The sequence below is a fragment of the Lagopus muta genome, chromosome 2 (genome assembly GCF_023343835.1).
Source record: "Lagopus muta isolate bLagMut1 chromosome 2, bLagMut1 primary, whole genome shotgun sequence".
NCBI lineage: Eukaryota > Metazoa > Chordata > Aves > Galliformes > Phasianidae > Lagopus > Lagopus muta.
Window position 1 is genome coordinate 105413589 of NC_064434.1, and position 24659 is coordinate 105438247.

Genomic DNA, 24659 nt, shown 5'->3' on the forward strand with positions numbered 1-24659 from the left:
AGCTTAGCACAGCATCACGATCCGTGTCATCGCTGCCATTTCTTCCACTGTCTGTCATTTAAAGTGAAATGAAATGAAAACAAGCATACTCACGAGACCAAGCTCTGCTGAACAAGCATCATAGCAGGGAAAAGCATGAAAATCCAAGTCTTTCTCCAATCCATTTCTTCACCTTTATGCAGTCTCTTGTGGAGCAACTTTGCTGCTTTGTTAGAACAATACTGACACAGAGGCTCACCTAAAACAATGAGCAGAGACACGTCGTGTAGCATAGATAGATTAAACAAATGCAATCTGTGTAGGAGCTGCAAGGAGACAGCTTCCTTCTGCACAACAGCACTTCATGAATTCTTATAGGCTCTTCACAGAGAACTGAAATAACACACTTCCCTCTTCTTTCACTGTTAATTCAGACCATCCTCAGGCTGAGATTAACTGTGTGACAGCCCAGGATGAACAACACCATCTGAGGCAGAAGTGCACTGAAAGAGGCTCAGAGGGTGCTCAGCTCTGTCTGTTACTGGGCAGACACACCACAGCATGAGCAGAAGCTGCAGCACCTCCATAACAGTGCATCAGAAAGCCAGACAGAAGAGCACACAGACAGATAATTTAGACTCTCCAGGAGGCTGAAGGTGTATAATCTAATTTGCTACCAGCTGGCCTAGATAGGAAGAGAGTGATAAAGCCCTATGCCTGCCTTCTGCCCTTTGATTTTGTACACTAGCTCAGCACACTGCCATCCAGATTTGAAACCAGACAGTAAACAAGGACTGATGAGTTCCTCACCTCCTGCAGAACTAAATAAAGCCATTTTAGGGAAAAACAGGAGTTAATTTTAGCACCCTCATCTCAAGCCCTACTCCTTTCTGTCCCACATGCTCAGCAATGGATCTCTATGCTCCAGTCACAGCTCGAGTGCCCCGTGCCTCCCAAGGCTGGAGAGAATCCATGGCTGCTGGGATCTAGCAGTGTCACCTCCTGCATTTGTCTCAGAGACACTCAGCCACGGTGACAGGAATCTGCATACCACTCAGGCACCTTCAGCCCAGCAGGAAGGGGACAGACAACCCCTTTCTCCCACGACAGAGCAACATGCTCTATGCTCAGAGCCAAGACTCAAGGTGTGCCTGTAACTTAAAGGGTTTTCCCTCAGCTCCTAGAACGGTGAGCCTCAGCCCAAGTCTCAGGTCATTGCAGAGGGAAGAAAAGCCTCTGTGAACATCAAACATGCTTCCTCTGGTACTCTGCTGACAACTTGTCTGGGATGTGCTCGTCTCCTCTGCGTGGTCCCAGCAAAACAGCTCAAGTCAGTAGCTAATGCCCATAAGCAGAACGGTGTGACAGCCCAGTGTCACGTTAGCCCTGCCCAGAAGGATAATCTCTCCTTGTAAAAACACAGTGAAGAGCTGTCAACAATAATCTGCCTCTTTAAAGACTGGGAACGCTGCAGGCACTCCTCCAACCTTTCTCCTACCCCTCCTCAAAGGCAGCACAACCTCCAGCACATAGCACTGACCCACCGCATCCCACAGAAACACAGGTGAGGAGGAGCTGCTCCCCACTGCCTGAAACACGGGGTGCAGAGGCAGCTTCAAAGCAAGGGGCAGAGCTGGAGCCCCTCACTTTCCCAGGCACTGTGCCTGTTGCTCTGCACATCAGGTTTCTCACTGGCTGCACGGGAAGTTCCTATTTTTACAGCCTGTTTACCTCGACCAACCCGAGCGAGGGCCTGTCTGCAACCTGAAGGAATGAAAAGGTAATTGTCTGAAGCACTGCCACTCTCCCCCAATGCACCACCACCACCAGGCATTAATGAGGAACAAAGATCAGGCCCACTTTTCAAGCCTGCCCAGGTTCCTCTGGATGGCATCCCTCCCTCACAACGCATCCACTGCACCACTCAGCTTAGTGTCATCAGCAGTTTCACTGAGGGTGCACTTGATTATCTCAGTCTGTGTTGATTCACCACCCAAATCCAGCATCCCCACACTTCTCGTCTGCAGGTCCTCTAAGCCATCTAAAACACAGAGCAGAGAAAGCCACAGTGAACGCAGTGAGGAAGTGGCAAGGGACAAAACCAGAAGTGCAGCTGTAAAGATGACAATCTAACTTCACCTCACCTTCCAGCCAGCACCAGATTATAACATCATCTGCTGGTCACTTCTCTGTCTTTCAGCAGGGTGACCTGAAAACCTTCCAAGTGGCAGCTTCTGTTATATTTCTCCAGTGGCTGCTCATGCCCTAATTACTGCAGCTTTGGTGACTGGCTTCCTAAACATCTCTCAGTGGAAGCAAGGACACTTTTACAAACTTCACTCTGGTAACCACTTTGAAACGCAAAAGAATGTGGCCTTGCTGGCCATCTCTCTCCAGTCCCACAGCAATATTTAGCAGCTTCGTTTGGCCAAGGGGATGTCAGACTGAAAAGAGCCAGACTAACAGACTCAGCTCTCTTGGAATTCTTCCCACTGCCAGCCCGGATCCTTTTTTCCTCATTTAAATCCAGCTCTTCTCAGATCAATCCTTCAAATGCACCTTCCTGACAGTCTCAGTGTGTGCCAAGTACCAGAGTGTACCTCATGAGAGCTAATGTTTGAAGACCATTAACCTTCCTGATACTTCCTGTGAGCACAAAAAGCAGTTGGCAGCACTTGCAATGCTCTGCACACTGAGCTGGGCAGAGTGCTTGGAAGGTGGACTGCTTCAGCTGTTAGATCTAGAATGTCCATGCCACACAGTTACACAGAGCCGGGGGGAGGCTGTGGAAAGGAATGAAGAGCTCTGGTACCTTACAGCTATTTAGGACTGGCACTGTAGGGTTATGATTGTACACTTACCCTTACAAGGTTAGCAGCCTAGGGTTAGCATTGAGCGTTTTACAGGCAGTATTTTAGGGTAAACATTCGAGGATTGGTGTTTTGCAGTTAGCACTGAAGGTTAGCATGTTTTAAAGGTAACAGTTGAGGCTTTGCATTTATGGTTCACATTCTACTTTTACCATTGACAGTCACACTCAGAGTACAACTTCTGAGGTTACGCTTTTAACAGCTGCTGTTTAGAGCTAGAGTTTGCACCATAGGGTTATGCATAGGCTTGGTCACTGAAGGTTAGCAGTTTAGAGTCAGCATTTTAGGGTTAGAGTTCAGTGTTTTAGAACTAGAGTTTTATGGTTGCAGTTTTAGGGATAGCGTTACAAGCTTGGCTTTTGAGAGTGATTTACAGCCAAAATTTTAGTGTTAGCATTTTACATTTAACTTGTCAGTGTTAACTCTCTTTCAGTGAGTGTATTTGGGTTTGCATTTATGCATAGTGTTTTATCATGTTTTTATCATTTGGGGTTACACATAAACGTAGAAGTTGAGGATTAGATTTAGCATCTTTATAGTTAGCATTTAGGTCTATCGTTTTAGAGTTAGGTTTTTAAAGTTTTAGACTTCATGTTTTAGGGAAAGTATTTTGCTGTAAGTGAAGATCAGCTTTGTGACTGCATGAGGAACACGAACATGCACAAATCTATGGGTCCTGGTGAGATGCACCCCAGAGTCCTGAGGGAATCTGCTGATGAAGCCACCAAGCCACTCTCCATAATACGTGAGAAGTCAAGGCAGCAAAGTGAAGTCCCTGGTGACAGGAAAAGGCATTGTTGCATCTATTTATAAGGAGGGTAGAAAGGATGATGCAGCTTCACTGCTGTGAGGAAGATCATGGAGCAGACCTTGCTGGAAGCTATGCTAAGACACATGGAAGACAGGGATGGGATATGGGACAACCTGCACGGCTTCACCAAGGGCAGGTCCTGCCTGACCAGCCTGATGGCCTTCTATTGTGGTGTGACTGCATCAATAAACAAGGGAAGAGACACTGATGTCACCAAGCCGGACTTCAGTAAGGCCATAAACATGATCCCCCATAATATTCTTCTTTCCAAATTGGAAAGATAGATTCAGAGTTTCCATTTTAACATTTTGCAGTCCCTGTTTTAGGGTTATCATTTTAATGTTATGTTTCAGTGTTTTGGTGTTCAGATTTTACAGTTAGGTTTTTTTGTTTGTTTAAGATTTTCTTTATGGTTAGAGGTTTTGGGTTAAAGTTTTACAGCTTATGTTTCACAATAAGCATTTCATTATTAGCATTTTAGGGTGTTTTTTTTAGCCTTTAAGATTAGTAGCTTCAGATTAAGGTTTTAGAGTTGAAATTTTAGGCTTAGAGTTAGTGTATTACAGTTAGCCTTTTAGGATTAGCATTTTAAGCTTAGTATTTTAGGGTTCACTTTGCAGACTTTAGGTTTTATAGCTACTTTGTAAGGCTTGCATTTGAAGTTAGTGTTTTAGGGTTAGCATTTTACAGTTAGAATTTTAGGGTAGCAGTTTAGGGTTTCCTTTCTTGCATTAGCTTTCAAAGGGTAGCATTTCAGAGTTAGCATTTTATAGGTCGTGATTTAGGCTTAGCATTTTATATTCAAACCTTCAGCTTTTAAGGTTATGCTTACAGTTAGCATCTCTGGGTTACCATCCTTCCAGAAACAGAGGTCATCTTCTGCTGAATGGGAACTGCTGAGTCACAGCCTGAACCACTGATTGATCACCTGGGGAAAAGACCCAGTCAGCCCTGGGAGCGCAGGTGAAGGCAATTCATGTGTGTGACTGGAAGGGGTGGATCCTGGCTGCACCTCCCTTAGGCCTCACTAAAAGGCTGACTGCCACTGGGGAAGGATCTTTTTCTGGAGATCTCTCCTTGGTGAAGCTTTCCCCTGCAAACCTGGAATCTTTCTGATATAGATGAGCAATCACCTTCCCTTCCTTTACAGCACCTCTCTATTGTGCCAGCCCGTTCATCATCACACCTTTGTTTTAACACTTTTCCCACTGCATTGATCTGTCCATGTTACACCTGCTTGGTGCAATGCCATTCAAAAGGTTAGTGGCTAGCTCAGAAACAACAAGCCTTTCTTTCTTTGGTCCTCCAGTCAGCTTCTCCAGCCTCAGCTTTGGCCTGCACTCCCACAGGAGAGGGAAGCTCGTAACTTTTATGCATGCTGTTCTGCTACATTTCAATGCAACTCCCCACTCAACAAATCACAGGGTGTCAGGCTGCCTTAAGGCTTCATGCTGTGGACTCAGCCGAGCCTTCATTCCTTGGTAAAGGCACTGAGAGAGTGCAGGCCAGCCTGCTCACTGCCTGCCTCCTTGCATCCAGCAGCACAAACGTGGGCATGTGCATAATCAGGAACTACAGGCAGCTCTTGGTGCATTGCTGGGGCTGAGCCAGAGCGGCCACAGGCAGCAGCAGTGTGTAGCTGGTGCTCCCCACACTGCTGAGGGCCCCAAGGCAGGTGGGCCTTGACCAGGACACCAGGCCTCCTGGCTCTGCTGGAGGAAACAAGGGAAAAGCAGGCCCCATCGCTGGAAACATCCAACATCAGACTGGACCGGGCTCTGAGCAACATAATCCTCCGAACCTCAGAGCTGGCCCTGGGAGAAGAACGGAAAATGCCACCGTTAGCACCACTTCGTCCCGCAGCCCGCGATCTCCACAACCAACATGGCCGCCCGGAAACCGATGACACCCACAACCAACATGGCCGCCCAGAAACCGATGTCACCCACAACCAACATGGCCGCCCGGAAACCGATGTCACCCACAACCAACATGGCCGCCCGGAAACCGATGACACCCACAACCAACATGGCCGCCCGGAAACCGATGTCACCCACAACCAACATGGCTGCCCGGAAACCGATGACACCCACAACCAACATGGCCACCATCAGAGGCCAGTGATCGCATTAGCGCGTTTGGCGCAGCGGGCGGCAGCAGCGTGCCGGACCCCGCCCCTCGCGCAGGAAGACGACAGGCTTTGTGATAGGATAACGGGGAAGTGGGTTCTAACTAAAAGGGGGGAGGTTTAGATGGGATGCAAGAAGCTTCACGCTAAGGGCGGCGAGGCTGGCACTGGTTGCACAGGGAGGCGGTGGATGCCCATCCCTGGAGGCAGCCAAGGTCAGGCTGGGCAGTTCTCCTCTTGCCCACTTGTCACAGAGAGCTGTGAGGAATTAGAGAACATCGTGCTTTAGTATAAAGTGCACTTGATGAAAGGATTCTACATTCATGTTGATTAAACACAGACAATACCCACATCTTTGCAAGGAAAAAATATCGTCTCCATTTATGCATCCTCCCCCCTAGAAAGTTTCAACACATCTACCTGGTGTCAAGGAGGCAGATTTCTGTTTTGCAGGTTATTTGGAAATCCTACATCCTTGAAACAGCTAGCACTTCAATTTGGTTAACGGAGTAACATTAGCACACTTGAATTTTCCAAGTTGTTTACCCTTTATACTTTAAACCCTTTAAACTGTAAACATTACCCAATTCTCAGTCACTGTTGACCATCAATAGTACTGAAGTTTTAATTAGGGCATCTAAAAAAAAAAAGTTTCTCTCTTGATAGCAGTCTTAAAAAAGGGAGTGGGAAGAAACAAGAAAGCACAGTAATTGCTTTCCTCGTTGACATTAGCAAAAAGTTCAGGTGCTTGACAGGAGCATTCTTTGGGAAAGTCAGATAAGTAACTGCATGTTATTTAATCCCAAAGAATAAAACATCTTTGTATGTCCTCACTTACTCCTGTCTGGCAGTTCAGCACAGAAACGATGAGATGCATAAACTACACAATTAAGTTGTAACTGCTATTATTTTCAGTAAGAAACATGAGGGAGTAAAAAAACAAAACCAAAACGATCAAATCCCATTTGTCAACAGCCATCTGAACTTTTACTACATTAAACAAAAATCATCCAAGAGCTCTGGAATGCTCAACGTCAGAATGTTTCCATTCAACCTGAGGCAGAACAAGGACTTACAAGCATCTTCATTTGCCCATTGCTAGCTTAGTGCTCCAGTACTGCTCACTACACACTGTGGCCTAGTTGCTTTCATGTATTTACTGCAACCTGATTTAATGCTCTCAAGGTGAATGAAAAATCCACTCTTTGAAGAAAGAGCAACAACAACACACCCCACCACCATAACAAAAAACAAGTAATGAAGGAGCAAGTCTGAGACTGCCTCACAAGACTGAAGGTGTAGAAGTCTACGGGGCCAGGTGATATACATCCTGGGGTCTCAAGGGAGCTGGCTGATGTTGCTGAGCTGCTCTTCATCATGTTTGAGAAATCATGGCTGTCTGATTGAGTCCCTGGTGACGAAAGGAAGAAAAACATCACTTCTATTTTTAAGAAAGGGAGAAAGGAGAATCTGTGGAATTACTGCCCTCTGTACCTGGGAGGATCAGGGAATAGATTCTCTTGGAAAACACATTAAGGCACATGTGACATGAGATGATCTGAGACAGACAGCATAGATTCATCAGGGGCAGACTGTGCCTCACCAGTCACACCTAGAGCGATGGCATCGGTAGACAAAGGAAGGGCAACGGCTGTCCTCTACTTGTAGAAGGCTTCTGACATGGAACCCACTTCATCTCTGAATTGGAGAGAGATGAAGGGTGGACTATTCCACAGATAAGGATCTGACTTAGGCTGCCGCAGGTGGCATTTTATTTTTCAGTATACAAATGAATTCACATCTAATGCCCTAACAGAGTGTTAGCTTTTCTGTTAACGCTCTCACCAGCAAAATTTAGTGATTATTTCTACTTTATTTCTTTCACCTTTTCCATTACTTCCCCATGACAGACAAGCAGCAGCAAAAAATAAAAGCCAAACAAAAGCTTTGTCTTACTTCTCAATATTCAGAGTATCCAACTCTGAGAAGAGACAGAAAAGATTATTTTTTTACAAGTCCAAAGTCCTTCCAGAGTTTTGGTATCATCTGTTTCCTGGCATTACAAGAAGCGAGAAGTGTTTTGCACAGCAAAGTGAGTTGTTCTACCGTTCAAAAGACAGTTGCATAAGATGAGACAGTGGAGTCATCTTGAGGTGGTCTAAGCACGCGTTTCCATTTTTGCCCTCTTTGCTTTCCTTAGTTTCATGCCTCAAATTTCGAGTTTCTCAATACTTTCCATCTCTGCCCACATCCTTCCTTCCCCTAACAGACCTGCCATCGCATGGAAATAGCAGAGATTTAATCAGCAGTGCATGTCAGTCTTAACTTTGCAACACGTGATGGTTCAGCAGTCAAGCTGTCTGCACACTTCAAGTCAAGCACGCCACGTAGAATGACTGGCTCAATCTTGGAACCACCAGCTTTAAATCTCTTCCTATGCATGTTACTTTGTATAATTAACACAGTGGTGACACAGAGGTTAATGCCATACTGAAAAAGGAGAAAGAATCGGTTAACTGATGTCAAGCTTTGAGAGTATCACTGCTGCTAACTGACATCACAATTACTCTTCAGTTTTGGTCTTAAGCAAAATTACTTCATGCATCGAGATCCTCACAAACTATTTTATATAGCACAACGTTTACTTATTGCATCCTTCCTTGGCAAAGCCTTGGAAAAGGAGCAACAGCACAACACAAAGCATTCAGAAGCGTGAACCATTTCTAAAAATGAAAACAAATTATAAAAATCACAGCACACAGCATCTGAAATTGTATTCAGTATTACAATGTATTATGTGCAAAATTCACCATTTGCCTTTTACAAAATGAAATACAAACATGTGCCAGGGGTTTCAAATACATGGCAAACTAACATTGAAAATGCTACAGATCTTTGTATGTACAATACACGTGTCGCTTGTGATGTATTTCTGCAATCATCTGCCCACACAGGACCTGGAGAAAATTCCATGTCTCTCTAGGAAAAAAACAAAAAACAAAAAGCCAGCCCTACCTGACTTCAGGAGGACCCACAGCATCACCCACAGCACCAGCTATCTTGCACAAGCCTACAGAACACACATATTCAATACCATTTTATCTTTGTACACGTAGGACTCTGACCTTCACGTCACCTACTGAGTTACTGAGTCATGAAATGCTACAACATACTCTTCAGTCCAAAACACGTTTTGATGGTGCTGACAGACTATACAAAATGGTTAGTGTTCACTGTACTGATGCATCTAATCCTCTGCTAACCCCAGCAGTATCTGGGATAGGTGCTGCCAAATCCCTCTGCAAATCTACAATGAAGTTTACACGTGAGTTCGTTGCCAACCTCTGCTCATTTTCTGCAGGGAGCCTGAACCAGCAGACTGACACATTTTAATCCCAAATTCTGCTCTTAAATTCTTTCTCTGTCCCTTCTCCACATCCTCTTTTTTTCAACTTCCCCTTCCAACCACCCAGTTCTATCTAAAACAATGCATATAAACAACAATCCAGATAACAGTACCTAAAGTTCTGATAAAGGCACTGAAATCACCAGTGCCAATGTTACAATCTTCTTACACATAACAGAAATGTCATAAACTCTCCCGTAACAGGAAAAGAAGAGAAACCAAAGAGACTTTTAATGCAATACTCTAAAACCAGCAAGAGATTTATTCTTGTATATTAAGTGTTAAAATCACATGCATAATTATAGAATATTTTATAGTTAAAAAAATATTTTAAAAAACAACCCTGACAGTTTACCTGCAACTGCTATAAAATTTCTAGGAAATATATATAAAAACATGGAGCTTTTCTGTAATAAAAAAAAAAATTAGAAAAGGATGCAATCATCCAGGTAATGAGCTAACTGATGCCCTGCATCGGACAGTCTTGTCCAACTCACGCTGGTGAAACTGAGCACACACCAGAGAGTTTACTGAAGTAATTATCTAACATACGTATATTTAAATCAAAGTGACATTTGGCTAAAGGATGAGTGTAAGAAAATAGATTTTTGGCACACTACAGCAAAAAGAACTGCAGAGGGCCACAGTATAATGCTTCATTTCAGGCAAGTCTGTGGTACAGGAAATTCAGCTTCACGGGCTGCTCGCTCAAACGCTCAGGTGGAATATTCTGCACAACTAGCCATATGCATGGTTTACATGTATTATTGTTTTTTCTAAGCAACACTAATGTGTCTGCACACATTTCGCTAGGCATTTATGGTTTAAAACCTGCACAGACCGTTTCAGCTCCTAAAGCAGGGAGCTAACAAGGTTATTTCCAACAGGTAAGCAAACAGAAGTGGAACTGTCGATGGCTGGCTTTAAGAGGCAGAGTCGTCGTTCTGAAAGATGGCGCTGTAAGGATCGCTGTTAATGCGCTTGTAGACGAAGTGAAAGACCTGGGGCTGCGGGCGGCTGTGCAGCTCAGCCTTTATCTTCTGGGGGTAGGTGTCTTCCGCCAGCTGCTGCCAGGTGTCATCGATAAAAAGAAAGAGGCTATATTCTTTCGGGTTGTCCACTTTGAACTTCTCAGCACACAGCTGGCACACATCTTCTGTAGTGATGTACGGTCTTACCAGCAAGGTCTTTCCTGTGCATCCACTGTTAACTTCCTGGAACGCAACTCGAAGGTAGTTCTGTTGGATGAGAAAACGGGCGTCAAAAAAAAAACAACCGAAAGAAAACAAGACATCCTCTGAAAATTCAAGAGTCAGCAATGAACAACCAAACACCCCTGTGTTCCAGTTGTGAAACACATACCACTGCTTCCTGTACATTCTGACCACCTTGTGAATCGCAATGTCGGTGGTGAAACTGGCAAATCTGCAGCTGGGCGCTACTGAAACTCAGCAAGCCAACATCCCCCTTTCCTTGCTCTGCATTCTAGCTCTGCAATTAGGAGTGAACTGATACAGCTTTAAAGATATATGGAAAGCCCCAGTGATTTTAACAGGACTTCACATTAGGCTTTAATAGGAAACAAAATGCTGAAAAGCAAAATAAATATCTGAGACAGCGCATCCAAGAGATGCTGCTGATGCCACTGCTGGGTCACTACAAAAAACCAGAAACTTCATGCAGTATGTTAGTCAGAAGCAGAAAAAAAAGCTCCAGCTAATTTCAAGAAAACAAGGATGTTGGTCCACGAGCTACTATGTGATAAGCATCTTTTTGCAGGCTGATACTGCAGCATGCACAAGGTAATCCAGCCTCATGCAGGACATTTTCATTGAGTTTATCAGTGTCTGATATGACAAATTTTGTAAGACGGTGTTTTCCTTCTCTGAAGAAGGCACAAAGGGATGCTGCAAAAGAATAAATTTACTCTGCTGCATTCGAGTACATTTAGATGGTCTTGAGGCAAAAGCTGGATCTTTTTTCCTCGACTGAAACTGACATAATCCCACAAGTCTGACATAACACACCATTTCATTTTGTTTAAAAAGGAAATTAACCAGAATTGAAGACTGTCAAAAGCAAACTAGGAAAGTGAGAAAGACCTGCTTATTGAGTGAGCTGTTACCTGTCTGTATGCTAAATAAAACAAGCATGCCAAACCTGAAGAAGTAGGGAGAAAAAAAGCAGCACTGCACGCTTCAGTTTTAATTTCTAATGTACTTAATGTACAGAAGGTGTGTTTTTAAATGCACGTGCATTCATGCAGGTAGGAATGCTCCAAGGAGAGGCCGAAGGTTGCCCATAACTCAGTGTTAAAATTATTTATGGAGCATTGGAAAGTTGTGTTTAATCCTCATCAACATATGGGATTTTTGCTTTTGATGACCCTTTGAGGAATGGAGAATGAAGGTCTTCGAGTTTCACTAGGCTGCAGCACAGAAGCACAGTGAGTGCATCTTGGTTCGATGGGACAATTAGTTGAGCTGAAGTCACTTCATGCTTTTGTCATAGGAAAGGTACTTTATTTCAAGGACTGTAGGATGCTGAGAAAGAAAATGGAAAAGTGGCATTCGGAGTAGGCAGCAGAGGCTCTCTTTTAAAAGAGACACCAGAAGAAGCACTGTAGAACTTCAGTGCCAGCTCTTCCCCAAACCCCTGCATCTCCCCAGACCCAGCACAGCACCCAGCTGTACAGTTAGGTTGGCTGAAGTTGACTTGCTGAGGAAGGGAAGAATAAATGGAACGCAAGATCCTGCCCAAAGAATCTTCTGCACTTTAGGCATCCAGCAAAGACCCCGGGAAGTGGATTTTCATATGATGCAGCGTTCTGTGAGAAAGAACAGCAGATTCAAGTAGGCTGAGACTCTTCCTTAATACAGGTAAGCACAATAAAGATCGGATCCCAGTAAGATGGACTAACTCTGTGCACTGGCTGTAGGTTGGTATTTCTGTTAACCAGCTCTCCTCTTAAGGCACAAATTGCACAGGACTGCTTCTTTTCTCAGTTCCTTCCTGTTCAGTGTTGATCTGTAGTTCTTTATATGCACTCTGATAAAGCAGAAGAAGCCTGAGCTGGAAGGTTTCATTACCTTCTGGATTACCCCACACCTTCACTTCTCAAGCGCTTAATTATGTAATAAATAATTGATGGTTGTCACTAGAAACTTTGTGCAGTGAACCACAAACAACTGAAGTGAAGAAGTTAATCCTTCTTGATTACATCATCTTCCTCTCTTCGGTCCACAGAATCCCATAACTTTATGTGGAAAAATAAGCAGGCCTGATTTTTAAAGATATAATTGCAACTTTTGTTATTCTTCAGTTGAAGTTATTGACCTACTCTGAAAGAGCAGTAAGAAATGAAGAAACAAACATGAAGACATCCAAGTAATAGAACACTACTCCTTGCACTGACTTTAAATCTGTGGATAACTACTCTCCCACCTCTCCACTCTGCCACCTGCTGTATGGCACTATGAGCTACTGGGGAGCTGTGCTGATTCACGTACCACTGGAATTCCAGATCTGCTCTTTTTAGCAGTAGAACACACAAAAAAGTTAAATCAAGAGATATGATTCAGTTTGTCCATGCTCTGAGTGACTCAAATAGAAGGGTGGCTGGGAAAAACATATTTGGTATTTTCTCCAGACATCATAATTGAACCCTGTTATAAAGTACAAAGACTTCAGAACTGAGGAAAATTTGCCAGCCCCATTCTCAGCACTGCTTCAACCCAGTTACTTCATAACCCCAGGGCAATCATAACAAATCATAACTCTCAGATGGGGATTTCCAACATAACAATTATTCCTGGCTCTTCTGCTTAAGCCCTGAGCTCTACCTGGAAATCATCAACTGAAGGTATCGTCCTGTTAGCCGTCCTCCTCTTGTGCCATTGCCTGAGAGTATCTCTGGCTTCTGAACTTAGCAGTCTGGCAGCTTGTTCCTCCTGGAAATTCTTGATCAGGGAAAGTGCTCCATAAGCGCTTGTCAAGTAATAGCCTCCTGTGAAGGACAGCAAGGGAAGAACTTCTCAGAGCAGTCACAAACACAGTACTACAAACAATTCTTACGTATGTGGTAGTGCCTGTATTCTACTGTCAAAATAGTAATACATAAAAACAGCTCATTAGCCTGCTAAATATTGAACAGTATGTTCTTAGCTGCTAAGAGAGATGTAGTAGTCAGACACAGTCCACATTATCAAGCAGTGAAACAGTATCTAGCTCTTGGTCCACTGGTACTGGGGACAGCTGGTTCCTTAAGGGACTTATTATCCTCCCAGGCTTCAAGAACTGGTGACATAAACATCTGTCAACTGCTTAATCAAAATGAAAGAATCTACCCACTGTTCAGGAACATGAAAGCAACAAAGTAATGGACAGAATTTGCCACGCACCCAGGAAGCGCATCAGAGTTTGATCTGTCTTTTAGAAATAAGGCTCTGGTTTCAAATAGCAGCCTCTTGGCCTGTAGTTTTGCAACAACTTTTATAAACACAAGACCTAAGAGCCAAAGCAAACAATACGTTACATTTAAACTGCAGAACCCCAAAGCACTGAACAATTTCTCCTGTACAGATTGTCAGCTGGTGCTGAAGACACAGCCAAACAACAGCCAGACTACTTTTGTTGAATTAAAAAAATAATCAGTAAAAAGTTCAGTAAATGTAACCATGTTTGTGATCTCCAGTTTCATATCTCAAGTATTTTCCAGGCAAAGACACACAAGCAATGGATGCACTCAGAGGATGCTCCACACACGAAGGCAGGGAACTCACTAGTTCCAACTGGGAGGAATCCCAACGAGGCTCTTCCATGCATAACATCATGTAGGAGGATACAGCAATTTCATTAAGCCATAAGATGGCAGAGATGTGCGACAAATACACATAAATCACAGCTGAGTTTGGTCTAAAGAACCTTTACACTTCCTCATAAAATGAGGGATTCTGTGGCCTATCAAAGGCTTGCAGAATACCTGTTTGTCAAGAACATCATCAGGAAAGCAGAAGGGAGATTTCCCTTCCTCTAGCAGATTTCAGCCAATCAAGTGTGCCTTAGGAAACACATTCCTAGGGCTAAAAAAAACTTCATGAGAAACAAATATTGGCAAGAAGTGAAGATCATTGAAGGGAATATGTTCTTAAAAGCACTGAGCTGGCAAGGACTTCTCCAAGTTTTTACAAGTACTTAAGCCAATCTCCATTATGTGTCACAACTTAACTGAAAGCTACAGCCCTACAGATACCCTCGGGATACTTTCAGGCATTGAAGGATAAACACATTTGGCACCTGCACAGTACATGTTCTTGCTTGCCAAGTCAGGATGCCTCCTCCTTCTGGGCCAGAACCAAGATATTCCCTCTTAAGGTTATAAGACTCTCCTTGGCCACTCAAGCTTATATGCCGTAAACAAACCAACTCTTACTTAAATGATGCTACTGGCATCAGGATTTCCCTTGAAAGTATTCCTACTTGAATGAGGTAAAGATACTGCATAGTGATGCAAAGTCTCCCTTCCCATGCCCTTTCCTCAGCCCTCATAAAAAAAATAAACAAACGTTACCTTCTCCATGCAGCAAAGATGGATCCAGCAATTCCATCATGTACTCAATTTCCGTATCCAGCTCCAGCATGTCACACTGAGCTAACACATACGTCAACACAGGTAAGAAGTCATCAGCTCCATACAGCCTCCCTGTGGTGAAGGAAATAAGCAGTGATACACAAACCACACCTTTCTCTCAGTTTTGTCACTTGAACATAAAGCATTATTTTGCTGCCTTTCTGATCAGTGTCTGCATTACTCTGCAGTCTTCTGTTATCAATGTGTGGCAAAGAGAATGTCATCTGGCACTCAACAGCCAGGACACCAACGCCCACATGATGCTATACTTCCAACAAACACAAATCTGATGACGTGTGCCTTGAAGCATGCAAGAGAATGTAAAGACTGGGCTCAGCTTGGTATCAGTTCATCTGGTCAGCTCCCAGAAAGCTGCTGTGCCCTATGTCTAGCCTGATCTCCATTCTCATTTCTATCACAGGCTAAAAAGATGATGAATAGGCATTTTACTGTTTTATGCAGGAACACCCACTTTCTGGGAAGAACAGTTATTAATGCCAGCTTGAGTTTGAATACCAGCACAGAGTCTAGAATATAAAAGCCTATTAAACTTCATATGGAAACTCATCTCTTTTCCTTGACACAGCACAGTTATAAGTACCATTGAACAAGGTCTAATGCATCATCCTTAACCAGCTGGTGAAGCACCATTATCAAAGCATTACATAGCTGAAGTACAGATTGTGCTGTACGTACATCTGTCTGCCTTCCTGCCACTTTTACTGCATTTAAACTTTGCTTAGAAAAGTCGATGAGTGCAAACCCCTCGACTTGGCTGAAGTGTGTTCACTGCAGAACTGACATAATGGCCACTTGAAACCAGCAGAAGCAGGAATCATACCTTATTCTTTGGTGAAACTGCAGATGACCTAAAGGCTGATCTGAAGTTAAACCAGCTAAAGCATATCCTTCAAGTATGGAGGGTAACTGGCTGAGAGCACACGAAGCAGAAATTAACAGGCACAACTGGCTATGCAAGAGTTAGCCAGCAGCAGTCTCTCCACAGTTCTCTTCTGTGTGTTGGAAACACCTTACACAATGTGGTAACAGCTGCAGCACTTCAGGCCAAAATTCCCAGATGCATTTTAAAATGCAGAAGTTTGCACTGAATGTAAGTTGGGCAAGACCTTGGACTTAAATGCACTTCAGACCTAGAGGCACTTTGATCAGCAGCACCACGTCCAGCTTCAGATTCAACGTCCATTTTGAAAACAAACTGCCTACCACCACCAGCTGCTGTTATTTGCTTAGGGAAAAGCTACCCTACGAGCAGCACTGCTCACCTTAACTCATGACCTACCACAGCAGTGTACTGCAAAGTCTCCAGGTGACAGAGTAGTACCTATGCAATAACACAGCGCCCTTGCAGTTGTTTTACTGCATACTGTAGTTGTCTGACTGCATGCTGCATTTAATTACTACACTGAAATACTGGGTTCACCCTCAATTACTACTTTCCAGACAAATACTCACTTAGACAGTGTTGAACTCAGTGCTCACACACAGGGCAGCCTTTCTGGCAGTCCCAGAAGTCTACAGTTAAGCAAAAGATTTCTATTTATTTAATTCTTTTAAGCTGCTTCACAAATCTACTTCACACTGAATCTGCAGGCGTGCCGTCAGATGCATCAGAGGTAACAGGAAAGAAGAGCAGAGAAAGAATCCCTCAAAAAGGCAAGGTTATACACTTTGAGAGCCCCAGGACAAGATGTGTATTGGTAAAACCAAGTGGTTTAGCATCCTGCATTGAAACACAACCCCAGGTTTGGAGCTCAGTGAGCTCGAACCACAAGCAGCACCATACCTGAGTTATTCTCCATAACTGTGTAAATCAGTTTGCAAACTCTCAGCAGCAGCATGACTTTCTTTTCAGGCGAGTACATTTTCTGCATGGTCATGAACTTGACTTTAATCTTCTCAACATCCACAAAGTCTGGTGTTGGAACAAACACGCCCAGTTCCTGAGGATTCCTCTGCCGTACCAGCTGCAGGTTTTCCTTCAGCTGTTTCCAAGAACCATCTGCAGTATGAAACTCTTTCAACATTGCTTCTATGTGGCCCTTCAATGGCTTCAGAATGCACTTATGCATGGCTTTCTCCAGGACAACATCTGCAACGGGAAACACAAGGCCAGTTGATTTCCTCCTCTAGAGCAGTGCCAAAGTTAATATAACCATTCCCAAGACAGATATTGCAGAGGGGAAAAAAAAACACAATTTCCAAGACCTATTTATTATACAGGCTGAGCTTCCAGATGTTTGTTAACAAGAGAACAAAGAAGCAGAACAGAATCTGTATTCCATTTTCATTACCGCCATCTGGTAAACAACAAAAGAAGCAAACAAGCAGGGAAAAAAAACCCACCAAAAAAAACCCACCACAAACCCACAGACTGACCCCAAAAAAGAAAAAAAGCTGTGGCTCCACTTGGCTTTTTTCTTCTGTTGGCCAGAAATCTGAGTTTCATTTCGCTTTAAGTTCAGACCAACTTCCAAACTTACAACATAACACAGCCAAAACCATAACTTGTATCTGCTTTGGCAGAAGACTCATTCTTTTTGCACAGTTTCCATCAGAAACTACAACTCAATCTAAGTCTCCTACAAACTTGACTCAGCTTTGTCAAGCTCTTTAAGAACTTTGAAACATTACGGGCCTTAAACGATAAATGAAAAGGAAGCCGTGTTTGTCTCGCTTGAGATTTCATCATGCAAGCCTGCACACAGCTTTGTCATCAACTTTGAAGTTCTTTGTTTGGCAATAGCGTGCACGTGGCACAGCCACTTGTTCTTTTTTATTTGCCTGCTCTACTCAAGCTTTTCATTAAGAGTCACACTCCATGTTCAAACCATGGACCACATCAACGGAGAAGGGTTTTTGGCTAAACGTTTTCCCTGCCAACCTGTATTTTGTAAGCCAATTTCCTCTCCCACCGCTCGGCATCCCTTTGACAACATGGCTTACATTATAGCTCACACAAATTAGCTGTACCATGCACAAATCCCACATGCACAAAAGAAACATGGGGCCTTTCAGCTTGATGCAGGCAGGCCTGCAACCATGGGCAGGCAGAGAGCACAGAGGTCAGCTGGAACATTAAAACTGCAAACCATTTTTAAGGCTTGGGATTTTTTTTATTTCCAATAAGTTCTGTCTAACTCTGTTTTCCTCGCCTTATTTTCTCAGACAATATTTGCCTCTCCTGGAAGGGCATTTTTTCTTTCTGGGATTTTAACTTCATATCTCTTTTCTTTCTCCTCTTATAGTCCCTATCCTTCATACGTAGCCTTTTTTCTGCTTTTCTCTGGCAGGCAAATCCCAAACTACACATAAAGGCATCTGAGTTCTCTGTCACAACACTGCAAAATCTGCTGGAAGGGAGAAAATACAAACACATTTGCCTTGATTTTCCTGATTTCCTTATGGCCATGTTACACAGAGTGAAAGGCAGATCCAGCTTCCCATCTGACCAGAGCCACCAATCAGACCCCAACAAGTGGCAGCATTTCAAACAAACCATCCTTACCTATTTACTTTGCAGAGCAAAGCTAACGTCAAACCCTAGAAATGGGCACAGTACTCCACATAATAACCCATTAACAATAATATTCAAATTATAATTAGTATTACAGCATCTCTAGGTTGTGAGCTGAGTTAACATCTTTGCATTTTTCCAAGACACAAATCAGCAAATTCATGTTCACTGCAGAAAAAGCCAACTCTTTTCAAATATCCAACAAATAACACATCAAATGTCCAATAGGCTCCAGGGTACTCAGTGTTTCAGCAATAACAGTCACTCCTCAGACTCAAAAAAAAACCCAACAAACCAACAAAAAAAAAGGAATGGAAAAAATATAATGTAAGAATCACTTAATGTTCCTGAAGTGATACTTAAATAAACCTCTAGCCTCAAAATGGGAACTGGAAATGCTTTGATAAATGAATTGTAAGGCCAGCCAGCTAGTTTCGCTGTGACTTGTGGAAGCACATCTGTATCCGACGCTGACACGCTATTTTATTTTTTCCACTGCAAACCACACAGCTCTGATTCTAGAGAGGACAACATATCAGCAACAGCAAGTGTCCTTACATGCCCTCCTACAATCCTCGCTGCCTCAAATTGCAGCAAACTCTCAATTCCCCACTACCAACTTGTGTTGCTCCACTGGCATCACCTATTAGCTCCCAGCCTCTGGATTTACAAGCATGCCCTGTTTATCACCTAATATTGGTCCAACTGTTCTTTGGTAAAAGGACTCAGCGGGGTCACAGAGAGCCTTGGATCCATTACAAAAAGCACAAACAAAATTGCCTGGGATGCTAAAAGCAAAGGGTTGCTTTGGTACGCCATCTCCAGTGGTGCAGATCTTACAGGAGCAGCATGCAGGCTCTTGTTCATCGCTGGCAAAATGCACAGCTAATGCTGGTGACCGCACTGAAAAATAATGTGCTGTAATTGAGAATTTGCTCTGTCCAGTAGTGTTATTGTGCTCTTTGTATCTGTTGTCATTTCCATGGAAATAAACAGAAGGCATTACTTGCAGCATGACCTACAGGATGGCCAAGTGCCCAGTTCCTGGCAGATGTCAGCACTGACACATAGCTAGCCCACAGTGCAGACAGGGACGTCTCAAAAGGAGCAGTGTTTGGAAGTAAGGCTTCACACACCCACACATCCTGCACAGCCCTGTGCAGTGGCAGAAGCTGACAGACTAGGGAAGAAAATGGTCTCTGAGATGAACCTTCCCTTGCTTTGCCTGCAGAAAGCACACCAGTGAGTCACAGATGTATTTGTTCTAGGTTTGTTTTGCTTTAATCAGACGAGTTGTGGGCTGTTCAAAACTCACACTATGGCTGTGTGGTAAATGAGTCCTCTCTTAAAAAGGCAGTAGTAAAGGCACAGGGAAAGCCACAGAACAAATCAAAGGGATGGCCAGGAACAGGAGAACCAAACCCACTGCCTTTGCTCAATGTTTTTACCACTGCTTCCTGCCCACCCAATGGGGTTTCCACTTTGGAGAAGTGTTCTTCAGTGACCTGGAAGAAGGTTGTAGTGAGATGGGGGTTCAGGTAACAGTGACAGGATGAGATGGAATGGCTTGAAGTTGCACCAGGGGAGGTTCAGGTTGGCTGTTAAGAACAACCCCTTCTCCCAAAGAGTGGTGAGGCAGTGACACAGCTGCCAGGGAACAGTGGGCTCACCTGGAGGTGTCCCAGAGCCATGGGATGTGGCACTGAGGGATGTGGGCAGTGGGCACAGTGGGGTGGGCTGAGGTTGGTGATCTTAGTGGTCTTTCCCAACCTTAATGATTCTATGATAGATTCTAATGAGAGGGGTAACAGAGGGGGAAGCCACTTCTCTCAACTCAACATGGTAAGGTACAAAGATGAACAACTGTGGAGGAGGAAAAAAAGAACACATAAGCACTTAGAAATACCTCAGCCAACAGGAGGCTTTCAAGAAGAAATAATGGCATACCATTATAATTCTTTTAGGATAACAGTCAATGAAGAAGAGCAGGTGGTAGTCTGTCTCTTGACCTTTTTGAGACCCTCAACTCTATTCCATGCAGCTTCCCTATGAATATGGGAAATACGGTCTAGTTGTGGTTATTATAAGCAGGGTATGTGAACTGAAAACGCTGCACTTTCTGGGAACTCACCAACAGTTTACTATCAAACAAGAAATACTAGAAAAAATTAGTATGAACTAAAACACTGACTTTCCACAACAAGAATAAAAAGGCAAAAAAAAAAAAACAAACCAAAACCAACCCAAAAAACCACAAGATGAAGCGATTAAGCACGTCAGGAAGAAAAACTGAATTGCAGAGTCCTGTGACTATTTCAGCAACCATTTTGATGGGGTCTGAGAAAATAGCATCCCCCAGTGAGACATGCTAATCACAGCAAGGTCATAGTCAAGTGGCAGGAAGCAGACCTGGCTTGACTGTGCCAAGGCCAGCCAGCTGGAGGTGCAGAGACCAGGCAACCCCACAGGGAACACAGGGCTGGAAAGGGGATGAATAAAGTAAGGTCCGGTGCCACATGACAGCATCCTAGATGTAAAAAGCTGCTGCAACAAGGACTGCCAATGATTTCCACATCCACTGTCAGTGGAAACAGGTACAGGGAGATGAAGTTAGGCAAGGGAAAACCTTTCTGTGTCTAGGAACAGTTAGCAGGTGTTCTCTGGAGGCTTGGGACTCCTGATCAGTGGATGCTTTTGAGCACTGCCCAGAGTGGCTGAGCCATGGGCACGGGCCATCGTGCTCTCTCCTGCACCAACGGGCTCCTCCTCACTGACCCTGATCCCCTTGTCACAGTACTGTCCTGATCCTAAGAGCTCTCCCCAAACCTGATATCCCACACTGAAAAACCCATCATGCGTTAGAAATAGCAAGAGATAACAGGCAGCATTCTTTCCAGGCAGCTTTACATGCAATCAACTCAGATTTCCTTGCCAAATTCCTTAAAGCTGACCGTCCCAGGTTCAGGCACTGGGACCCTGTCTGGTGACACCTGACAACAGTGACTGCTCGCTCAGCACCAGTGACACCACCTCCCAAGCACCTGCTAGTTGAGCAGGATCTCCTCTGCCCAGCCCAGCATATTCAAGTGTGGATGACTTTCAATACCTTTTGCATTTACTCTTGAACAACAGAAGCCAGATACTTTTAATTCCATCCCAACACTGGGAATTCTACTGTTCCAGGAAGGTCTACAGTTCTGTACTGAAATAGTCAAGTAAAAACCTGGATAGCAGGCAGAGATGCTTTCAAGCTCTCCATAGGAACGACTACATCTTGCTGTCACATAGTTATCTGCTGAGATCAGCAACATCTGATGCTCCTGATTCACTTCCAGGATCCAGCAATAGACAGCAGTTGTTTCAAAAGCAAGTTCATTTGTTTAAAAGCATCCCGCCTTACACATTAATTGCATTTAGTCAGAGGATCAGAGCTATACTTTGTCACTGAAGAAAACCGATGTAGTTATTATGTCTCATAACTTCAACTATTCCAAACTACTAAAACATTTAAAAGCAGACATTTTTCCAAACCTCCAGAGACTCAGTCTGACTGAACCACACCCTTGGAATGAAAAGTACAAGCTAAACAGAGCTTTGACCAAACTGCTAGTAAATACAGCTCTGTATTCCTTGTCAAATTGCCAATACTCTGCAGAAGGCCAGAGGAAAAGGCCCCAAACACCAGTGCTCCAATTGCCTTTTTCTTCCACGTAACACCTACTTAATATACTTCTTCTAAGGAGTCTCAACTCAGAGGACTCTCAGTGTATATTTGCTCTAGCATTGCTTATTAGTTTTGCTTGACTTTCCATAAGTGAAGTTCAGGTTACATGAAGCATTTCCTCCCAGGCAAGGACAGACTGAAATGTCAACATAAAATCACCCTCTCCTGCCAGAGAAAGAACTATCCTGCCAATTTTGCACTGGGCCAACTGTTGGGACACTGGGGTATAGGAGAAAAACAAGCAAATTAGGACTGAAGTGAGCTCACAAGGAAAGTATTTTGCCTCGAGGGATGTTACCTCCTGAATGTGGCTTATAGACTCTTTTACAAACACAGCTCACACTCAGCAAGGCAGAGGGACAGTGGGATTTTATGCAGCAACAATGATTTCACTTTGGTGGATACACAAGTCTCTCCCTGTTGAAAAAACATGTATTCAACCCTATAGCTCATCTGCAACCTTTTATAACCACATACATGCAACAGAGAGATATAGAAATCCAGAGATTAGCATCCCGTTCTCTCCTACACACATTTTGTTCTTTCAACTCTATCTTTTCAGTTTGTTTCATCTGCAGGGACACTGCAGCTTTGCTTAGAGTGAACAAGACTGGATGAATGAGATTTATTTCCACAGTGAATTGCTACAGAATGCCTTTCTGCTCTTAACTGTCACCCTTTTCTAATAAATTCTAGTTTTGCAGCTACTGTGCATACTCAGCATGCTGCTGAAACTGTCCCAGCTTCAGTGCCAGCATTTCAACTGTTTCAGCCCAAAGGAGGGGACAAAACAAGTGCTGACAAAAAAGAGATTTCACAAAATAAGCAGTAGTGCAGATTTAATACAAGATCATGGGTAAGGAGTCCTATAACTGCTGTTGCTATTTTAAGGATAGTTTTTTATAAACAACTTGGTAGCACCAATCTGAGTTGCTAGGTTTTGGTTTTGTTGGTGTGGAGTTTCTAACAATTTTTAACAACTGAAATACTCAATGTCTTGAATTCTGACAGTAAAATCAATCCCATCTTTCTAAACTTGCATAAAGAATATTACTGTTAATACAGATTGCACACTTCTACCTTCCCTCAAAATACAGCCCAGTATTCCTTACCTATTTGGTCCTCTGGAATCAGCGATTCGATTGGGGGATCAAGTTCAGAGCTTTGGGACAAATAGTTCTTAACTTGGGTCATGAACTGCCGAACTGTCTGTAGCATATCTGTGCTGGAAACGTGGCACTCCTTGTTTTCCTGGAGAAAGCTGATATAGTCCTGCACCAGGCATCCAAAGTAAGTGCGTTTGTCCCGGGACATCTCTGCAATCTTCTTAATCATTCTCTTTTCAGGGGTCATGAAGGAACTGAAAACTCCACTAACTTTCCGTAGCTGGGATTTCACAATCTTGGGGAGAACAAACGAACTGTTTCTTTTCTTCTTGGGCTTCAATGGAGGTGCCATGCTTTCTTGGTCACTTTCGCCCTCAAAATCCTCCAGGCTGCTGTTAGTGTCCCCCTCGTAGCCAAACAACGGCATGCTCCGATCAAAGTCCAGCGAGTCAGAGGAGGAGGTAGAAATGCTCATGTCGCTCAGCCTCTGCCTGCCTCCATTCCAGGGTACGTGTGACTCAGAGCTGCTAACTGCAGTCTTCTTGGAAGCTGTTGGAGCTGGCTGGGGTGGGGGGGTTTCGCCTACAACGTCAGCAGCCGCGGGCACACGCGCAGAATTGCAGGCAGGTTGAATTGCGGCCGCGGGCTTTGAGCTGCCGCCCTCCACCTCTGCACAAACAGCCTGCTTCTTCAGCCGAGGAGGCGGAATAGGGGTTGGTTTACTCTGCAGCAAATCCAAGTCTCTCTCTTTCTTATGGTTGACTGTTTCTGGCACGCTCGTCTGCTTTATAGTCCTGGAAAGCTGTGGGCTCATGAGGACGCTATTAATAGAAGGAGGTGGTGGCCGGGGTGGGGGGGAGCGAGGCCTCTCGGTGCCATTCACATCCTGAGATTTCAGGCTCTGCCTTTTCAGACTTCCAGTGACATCTTGGCTGTGTACTTTTAAGAAGAGTGGATTAATGAAACACAGCGCTCCGTTGGTCTGGCTGCACTCCAGCTCCAAGGGCGTTCTGGTTCGTATAGAATGCACTCCATTTATAAGGCAGAGCTGGCGCGAGTCTTTGCAAGCGCTGTCTGAAGGCCCAGGCTTACGGGGAGGTGAAGCATCTGAGGGGCTGCTGTTAGCTGGAGAGCTCCAGAAATCTGAAAAATCAGCATTGCATCAGTGTAAGAATGCAGGATAGCACGCAGATGGCTTTCAGAACATTCAGCTCTACACAACCAGCTTCACGTAGTAAGCAATTCAGACAAGCTTTTATTAATTCAAGGAAAAAAATCCCAGTGAATCCCTGAAAGCGCTACCAGATGTAACTGCACGCTGTACTCATTTACACGTATGGTAAGAAATGGAGAACTTCAAATCAGAGCACAGAATTAGGCTTAAAAATTAGCTAAGCACCAAAGAAAGGAACGGATAATGTAACACAGCAACCCTTATGAATTTGAGGCTAAAATGAGCATGATCTCATTA

General features: G+C 43.9%; 1 protein-coding gene across 4 annotated transcripts in view; it reads right to left on the bottom strand.

Moving 5' to 3' along the window:
* Positions 1–8554: 8554 nt before the first annotated feature.
* Positions 8555–24659, bottom strand: part of RIN2 (Ras and Rab interactor 2) — a 59348-nt gene continuing 43243 nt past the window's right edge. For all 4 annotated transcript variants that reach the window (XM_048935439.1, XM_048935436.1, XM_048935437.1 and 1 more), the window contains 5 exons: positions 23195–24331; positions 16628–16933; positions 14764–14895; positions 13037–13200; positions 8555–10432 (listed from right to left, as the gene is read on the bottom strand). In XM_048935439.1, coding sequence (XP_048791396.1) covers positions 10118–10432; positions 13037–13200; positions 14764–14895; positions 16628–16933; positions 23195–24331 — 2054 coding nt within the window. In that variant the 3' untranslated portion in view covers positions 8555–10117. The remainder of the gene's footprint in view (positions 10433–13036; positions 13201–14763; positions 14896–16627; positions 16934–23194; positions 24332–24659) is intronic.